Here is an 8,638-nt window from a genome sequence, read left to right as displayed (position 1 = left end):
GAGTGGAGTTGTAAGGTCCTGTTTGGTTTGGGCCGCTAAAGTTTAGGATTAAAGTTTAGTCCTTTTAGTCCCTAAACTATCAAATATAGTGATTAAAGGGGGTTAAACTTTAGTCCCTAGACTTTAACCTTTAGTCTCCAAGAGGTTGCGGGATCTGCCCCTCATTACTGCCCCATCCCCCCTCCTGATCCAATCCTTTGCTCAGAGCACGGTTAGCTGGAGCGCGCAGAGCTCGTAGAGCAGCCGCGATTGGTGCAGTTCTCCACTGCCGCCGCCGTGCCACCCCCAAGCTCACCCTGCTTGGTTGACGCGCCACCGCCCCATAGCTTGCCCTGCTCTTGCCACGCTCGGACTTGGACGCGCCGCCGTCGGAGCAGGCCCTGTCCAGCCATGGACATGCCGCCGACGTCCCTAAGGCATTGATTAGGGGTAGTTTTATCTTTTTTTCAATTACTTTAATAGTCTTTAGTCACTAGAACCAGAACCAAACAGAGAAGATTAAAGTTTAATCTAGTGAATAAGAGAGACTAAAGTTTAGTTTAGTCCTAGAGGAACCTGGTCCTAATCCTGGCATCCTGCTATTTGAGTAACGGACGATGCTCCTGTATTAAAAAGTTTTGTACTCGCGCTTCTTTTTTAAAGGGATGCGTCTCTAGGTCCACCAGCCCAACAAAGATGGAGCCACACTGTAGCGACTGATGCGCACATGGAAATGAGTTTCTAGGCGCGTACCACGTGATCAGCCGCCGCTACAAATGAATTCGTCCCTAGAAATGATTTCTCGGTGCGGACCGTGAGGCAATTCGCCCTGCAAATGGTGACCATTATCAAAAACTTTATATCAAAATTGTATAGCTCGACGAGATCTAAAAATTTTAGTTAATAATTTTTTAATTATTTGATGTTGTTTAGTAGTCCAAAAAATTATATAAGATCTCAAATTTTGAAATCTGGAATTTTTGAAGTTCAAATGACCTCATATATATGCAGATAAACTCTATATCAATTTTTGTAGTTGACAAATTTTTTATTTAAAATTATATGGAGAGGTATTGGATGTGCCCTATAAGACTAAGGATAGTGCATTTATAGAGTGGCGAACTCAGGGCCCGGCAACCATAGGCACCTGCCCGAGCTCACCATCTGCTAAATCCATTACTAATCCTTAGCTTATTCGATGCCTAGCTATTGATTGGCACCATACGTAGAGCTGTACAATGAAGGCACCCAGGCTCATCCAAGTTGCTGGGTACTTCACTGCATTTATATATACATATACTAGATTAATGAAGATATACTAAGAGTTGACACTATCACTATAACTTTACCATATTAGATGTGCAGGTCTACATATCCATGATTGATACTATTTAGTATGTGGCTAAATAACAAGAACTGAGTGGCACAAATTAAATGGGGCTTTATGGGTTTGTGTTGTGCTTGTCAGGCTGGTTGATTCTTTGCAAGGGCCTCATAAGTGTTTAAGGGGTCGCTTCCCCAAGCAATCCAAAATCAGATTACAATATACACATTATAAATGATATTCGCTATATTACTGCGATCAATATACAGTGTGAAGACTTAAGAGTTCTAACTTCTAGGCTGGCGCACCCCCGACTGATGACTGCATACGAAAGATGGAGCCTTCATTACTGCGATAATTGTCAATATGCATTATAATATTTTCTTTTACACCATCAGGTTAATTACAATGTGCACATTATAAATGATTTTCGTTATGTTACCCACTAATGATGTTGTTCACCATACAATCAAGACGCACTAGACAAGTCACTGATCAGTTGCTGGGTCCTGTAAGTCTTTAGTATATTTCTCTAACTTGAAAATCCTCGCTCTAGTCAATTTGCGATGTCTTAAGTCCTATTTAATTTTGTATTGTGCAGGATGGAGATTCAAACTTGTCGTAGGATGGGATACCATGATGTCAATTATTTCCAGGATAATCTAAAGGATAAACCAAAATGGATCTTGAAGAATATATTGAAGTTCCTCAACAAGCATTAGGATAAGAAGCGCATATTACTACCGTGGAACTTCAAGTGAGCGTTTTTCCCATCGCTTTCTTTTCTGAACTAGCACTTAAACATAATACTAACTAGCTTCAATTTGGATGTACAGGTACCATTGGGTACTCATTATTATCCCCGCTTGGAGCTTCGTGTATGTCTTGGACTCTTTGAGGAAACCAAAAGAAAAATACGTTGACATCATGAACGCTCTGAACAAATGCTGAGCTCGATTCCATCAAACTCACAAGGGTGATTTCACGGAGCAACTTGTTTGGAAGATAGATTTTCAGTATGTGTTAAATTTTCACATCTCGTGATACTTCCTTTAACACAACAAATATTTCATAACTTTTTTCCATATATATAGTGTTCGAGATAGCAGGAGGGTACTCATTTATGTGGATACTACGTTTGTGACTTCATCCATGACTTTGTGGGCCCGAACCATATCACTGAACATGAATTAACCGTACATATACAAAATTCTCAACAATAAATTAGTTCATGTGTATATTCTTCAAAAATTAATTCATTTGCTTGTGCTTCAAAAACCAAATCATATGCATATACGTAGAAAAATTAGATTAAGTATTTCAATTCATATGCTTATACTTCAAAAACCAATTCATGTGTATATACTTAGAAAACTTAGATTAAGTATTTCAATTCATATGTTTCTACTTCGAAAACCATTTCATGTGTATATACTTAGAAAAATTAGATTAAGTAATTCAATTCATATGCTTGTACTTCAAAAACCAATTCATTTGCTTGTACTTAGAAAAATTAGATTAAGTATTTGAATTCATTTACTTATACTTCAAAAACCAATCCAAGAGTATATACTTAGAAAAATTAGATTAAGTATTTCAATTCATATGCTTATACCTCAAAATCCAATCCATGTGTATATACTTAGAAAAATTAGATTATGTATTTCAATTCATATGCTTATACTTAAAAAAGTTTCAATTGTTCAACAAATTTAGATTAAATATTTCTAATTCATTTGCTAATGACACAGATGATGACCAGGAAGGAAAAACTCATCGACACCGAAGTTTTCAGGGCAATACAAGATCAACTATGTGGATTTCTTCTGTACGAGGACACAAATATGCGGGGGAGTTTGATAATGATGGATCTCAACTAGTGCACAATATGGACTCAGGTTCAGATTAGTAATTAAATACGATATGTGTATGCACAATATGTCTATATATAAATATGTGTAATGTTATTCATGTATGTGTATGCACAATATGTGTATATATATAATATTATCTCAAATGTTATATTAAAGATAAATAGAACTTTACATATAGTAGCGTATTAGAACTAGTGTACGTAAAGGAAATAAATACGAAATACAAATATATAATAAAGGAACAGAAAATAAGAAAATAAAATAAAAGAAATTAGTACCAGTTGGGGATACCAACCGGTAGTAATGAGGGCACCTCCCCACGTGGCGTGGGAAGCCCTTTAGTACCGATACTAAAGGGTGCCGTTTAGTACCGGTTATTTGAACCGATACCAAAGGACCCCCTCTAGTACCGGATGGCCACTACCGGTTGCACAACCGATACTAGAGGGGGGTTTAGAACCGGTGCTAGAGGTGATTTTTCCAGTAGTGGGAGCTTGTTGATTGTGTACCACGAATGACTTCGTGACATGAAGACTTCTTTTTAACTAGTATTGGTGCGCATGAAGTTTTGATAGATTGAGTTCTATAGGCAAAAGGGAGCAACACAGAGTAAGAAGCCATGCATATTATTCAGTTATACGCTCAAAATGCAATAGAATAAAACTAAGATAATATATTGTGTCGCGCATCTATTCTTGCGATCCTTTATTTGAGGCATATCATCTACCATATCTGCCTCATTTGTTGCGTACTTCACCTTTTTTATGAAACATAGTATAGAGTTAAATATTCACATACACTCATCCCTATAAACACAACCAATCGCCTCCGTGAGACTAGTGAGTCAGTAGATATTGGGATTTTCAAAATTGCCATAGAAGTAGCCTTTGCTGCCGACAGGTCGGCATGCTACCTACCATTTAAAAAATAGCATCATTTATTCCTATAATGAGTAGAAGTGCTAAGTCTAGGATTCAAATCCGGTGGAACGGTTCTACTACGAGGAACCTAATGAATCCAATATGCTATGTGTGTGTGTGTATATATATATATATATATATATATATATATATATATATATATATATATATATATATATATATATATATATATATATATATATATATGATGATGATGATGATGATCTTACCGGCGGTATCCCCTTTGGTAAGTAAATTAACAATGTACAACCAATTTGAATAAAGCAACTATATGTTCAAAAAAGCCCTAACCATTTCGACAAGTCATCAATATGTATCTCTCGTCACTAACATGTTGAACCACATGTGTAGCACAACTCAACATGGTTCCCTAAGAGTGTATGTGCAATAATCACGCGCATTTTTTTCGAGTAAATAATCATGCACACATGATAACGATTGTTGGTCCTTTTCGTCTTTTTGTTTTTTTTTTCATTTCTATATGATTGTTTGATCTCATTGCGGCGTCGGTCCTTCTTTATTCTTTCCTCTCCCTTTGAGGAATTCGGAGCTAAAGGTGCATGCATTACGAAGGAAAAGATCCAATGCAAGGACAGCAAAGGATACCTGCCTCGATAGGATGAGTAGGGCCCTTTCTGGTGCACATAATATATGATGCCGGTGCATGTGCATGCAACGTATTCGATCGCTTTTGCTTTCTGAGATGTGATAACAATTGTTAGGTTCTTGCCTTGGTCTTTGTCTATTCTTTATCTTAGCAAAGGTGGATGCGCGCACATGATGTGCAATTTGATTATAAAAGGGTTGGGAAAGCTCCAAGTAAGGGACACGATGTGTTGGGCCTCGGTCTTTTTGTCTTTTTTTATTAGGTCATTATCGTGGTCATTCTTGTTAAATGGCATGTCGCCTCATCAAATATAATGACATGATAAAGTATTTATGAGAAGAGAGAAGATATGGATTTCATTTGATAAAACTTGGTATACATTGTTTCTAAGACTACAACCCTATTCGGCAGAGTTACCGGAAAAAACTTGGATCACTTAGAGCTAGGTATTAGATTTAGAGCTGCAGATCTATTAGGAACATTTAGTTAAAATATTTTGTTTATAATTTAGACTAAACACAAATATTTAAATCATTTTATTTTAGATTACAGAGTACAGACCTAACATGGATCTCAAAGTTGGAGCTATACTAAACAGATCCTATGAAACATGGTAAAATTGACATCGAGAACTACATGGTTTCATTTCATCTGAGTACGTCCAATTACGTCCAATTAGTTTAGATGATGCCATAGTCTTAGAAACTATCTCATGAAACCCCCACTCCATTGAGAATGGCAGCTCAGCATGATAACCAAGGAAGGGATGGTACCATATGCACCTCTTTGGGCTTCTATTGAATCGACAAATTAGATAGGATAGATCTTTTTGTCTTTTTTTATTAGGTCATTATCGTGGTCATTCTTGTTAAATGGTATGTCGCCTCATCAAATATAATAACATGATAAAGTATTTATGAGAAAAAAGAAGATATGGATTTCATTTGGATAAAACTTAGGTATACATTGTTTCTAACACCGTAACCCTATTCGGTAGAGTTACTGGAAAAAACTTGGATCACTTAGAGTTAGGTATTAGATTTAGAGGTGCAGGTCTATCACGAACATTTAGCTAAAATATTTTATTTATAATCTAGACTAAACACAAATATTTAAATTATTTTATTTTAGATTTTAGAGTACAGACCTAACATGGATCTCGAAGTTGGAGCTATGCTAAACGGATACTATGGAGAGGTATGGACCTACAGTGAACGACTTAACAAGTTTCTAGATCTAAAAATACACTTTTGGAGTTTATGGATCTAAATGGCACCGTCTTACAAGTTGATGGACCTCTGGAGTATTTCACTCCAAAAATTATGTATATAGATAAGTTAAAATACTCTACAATTTGAAACGGACGAAGTATAATATTGTACTCTTTTCTTGAAGGACACAGAAAATAAACAAAAATGCACACGTTGAACAAATTTACGGTTTCAAAACAAAGTCCCTTCTCCTTCCGGACATGATCAATATAACAAATTTCTGATAGAAGTACAAGCTTATAAGCCGGCAGGATCACATACAACTTGCAAATCTTCGGTTTATTTGGGCAACAAACTACCTCACCTCCCTGTGAGATTAGCTTGTAGAAATCCATGACCATTGACCAGATAGGTCTTACATATAGTAGTTAACAGTGGGTGTGGAAACGAGTAAAGCAACAATATAATGCCAGTAGACAGATGGATTGGATGGCAGGGCGAGGTGGCGCTCAGCACGCGGCACGGCGGAATCCGACAGCGCCTCCGCCGACGGCGTAGAGCACCTCATACGTCTGCTGCTGCACGCTGCCGAGGATGCCCGGCATGTGGTCGTCGCGGTTGGAGGCGAAAGCGAGGCAGCTGCTGAAGAGGATCCCCGACGGGTCCAGCTCCACGACGGCGTTCCGGTCGAACACCAGCGCGATCCTCGGCAGCCTGACGTTGGCGACGCCGGTGAAGTCGTAGCAGGTGTCGAGGTTCCCCTTGGGCGGCGCAGGGCGGTACATCCTCATGGCGTTCCTGAACGCCGCCCGCAGCGCCGCGTACGCCGTCGGCGGCAGGCGGCTGATGGCCGTGCGCGAGTCCATCACGGAGCCGGCGGAGAACACCGCGGCGGGCACGTTGAGCCGCTGCCCGCCGACGGTGATGGCCCGGAGGAGCACGCGGTAGAAGGTGGGCAGGTTCGGGTACCTGAGCATCGGCGTCACCACGTACCTGGAGGAGGCGACGCCGCCGGGCACGCCGAGGCCGAAGAAGCCGGAGTTGCTCGACGTCGGCGGGATGCAGTAGGAGAAGGCGTTCCCCCAGCGGGACGCCGTCTGGGCCAGCAGCGACTCCGGGCCGCCGCCGAGCGCCATGATGCCCGCCGCACGGTTGTCGAAGCTGCCCTGCTCAGCGTGGCTGCACCCGAACTGGAAGTTGCTGACGGCGTGGGTGGCGTCGAAGGTGAGGACGTCGGAGCTGTAGGTGCCCGACGACGACGAGCCATCGGGGTAGGTGACCTTGTACTGGCACTGGTTGTTGATGCAGCCGTTGGCGTAGGGACCGAGCTGCCGGCAAGCTGGGGAGCCGCAGGGGAAGGCGGCATAGGTGCGCGACTTGGTCGGGTCGTAGAAGGTGTTGGTCTGCGGGTGGCACGGCGGGATGGGGCACGGCACGCACTGCACCCACGGCACGTCGCTGGCCGTGTCCACGACCACCGTCTGCCGGAGCACTCCGGCCGGCAGGCTCGACTGGGCGGCGACTGCATCAATACCGCCGCTCAGACCGGAGAGCTGCTGCTGGGCCCACGCCGACGGGGGGCTTTGTGCTGGGCCCACGCCGACATCGATTAAGTTGCCATTCATTTGGGCGTTGGGTCCACCCACCGAGCGCGTCGGCTTGCTGTCGTTGATGGGAATGCCGGACAGCCTCGTGAGGATGTCGTCGACGCGGAGCTGGTCGTGGCGGAGCAGCTCAGCCACGGACGGCGGCGTGGTGGCGCCGCCGGACAGCGGCGAGCATGGGCCATGGGGGAGGTTCAAAGGCACCCACGTCGTGTTCTGGGGCGGAGCCACTGGGAGTCAATAACATCATCATCATCAGTATTTAATTTAATTATTGTCATTAGGAGCCTTCCTGTGAGAAAGATAATATATATATATATCGATCGTACCCCTGTGTCCGGCGCAGGTAGCTTTTGGTTGCAGCGAGCTCAATGCCACGAGTGTGTACTCGTGCTCCTCATCTGCTGCTGCTGCACGGATTGTTGGAGAAGAAGAAGAGGACAGGAGCAGAAGTAGCAGTGGCAGAACAGGCGCCATGGCTGATTGTGTGCTACTCGACCATGCTTCAGCGTTCCCATAGTGCCTTGATATATATAGGCCGCGGGCACAAGTGTATATTATTTTCTAATTTTGTTTCTAAAATGAATAGATACCAACTTTATTTTGCATGTTATAGTTGTTTGGCTTCTAACCTAGCCCATCTAAATACAGTGGGCCAAAACGTTTGGCAATAGCTAGATTGCACGTTCTAGGCGTCGCATGTACTTCTCTATCAGATTAAACTTTTAGGTTTAATGGTTGGTGCATGCAACTCAATATATACAAATACTATCCTACGTACCGCCACCTCTATGCCCTTCTACCGAATGTGGTTCAGTATCAAGTGCATTACATTCGGTAGTTCACAGTCAATTAGTCATTATTTATTATTGAGTGTAGAATAGCGCCAGAAGTACTCTCGGAGTGGTAATCTTATTCCTCGTAAAGCCTTTTGGCTATCCTTTCTACAATCCTACAATCTATAGGCTTTTTCTTTTTTAAAATATTCTACTGGCATACGTAGAGTTCAAGATCGGGATAAAGAAGACATATATATGCTGTGCATATTGCCAAGTAAAATATTAGTCCCAATGAAGATTGTACCAATTCGCATTCCAA

The 8,638-nt window shown here is 41.9% G+C and overlaps 1 protein-coding gene across 1 annotated transcript; it reads right to left on the bottom strand.

Annotated features, from left to right (window-relative positions):
• Positions 1-6,165: 6,165 nt before the first annotated feature.
• On the bottom strand, positions 6,166-8,045 carry LOC117854044 (aspartyl protease family protein At5g10770). The gene is made up of 2 exons (XM_034736325.2): positions 7,870-8,045; positions 6,166-7,770 (listed from the first exon to the last, which is right to left on the bottom strand). The coding sequence occupies exons 1-2, from the start codon at positions 8,015-8,017 to the stop codon at positions 6,446-6,448; spliced, it is 1,473 nt and encodes a 490-aa protein (XP_034592216.1). The 5' UTR covers positions 8,018-8,045; the 3' UTR covers positions 6,166-6,445.
• Positions 8,046-8,638: the final 593 nt, after the last annotated feature.

This window comes from Setaria viridis, chromosome 4 (assembly GCF_005286985.2).
Source record: "Setaria viridis chromosome 4, Setaria_viridis_v4.0, whole genome shotgun sequence".
Lineage (NCBI taxonomy): Eukaryota > Viridiplantae > Streptophyta > Magnoliopsida > Poales > Poaceae > Setaria > Setaria viridis.
The sequence above is the reverse complement of the archived record's forward strand: the minus strand, read 5'-3'. Positions and strand labels throughout refer to the sequence as shown.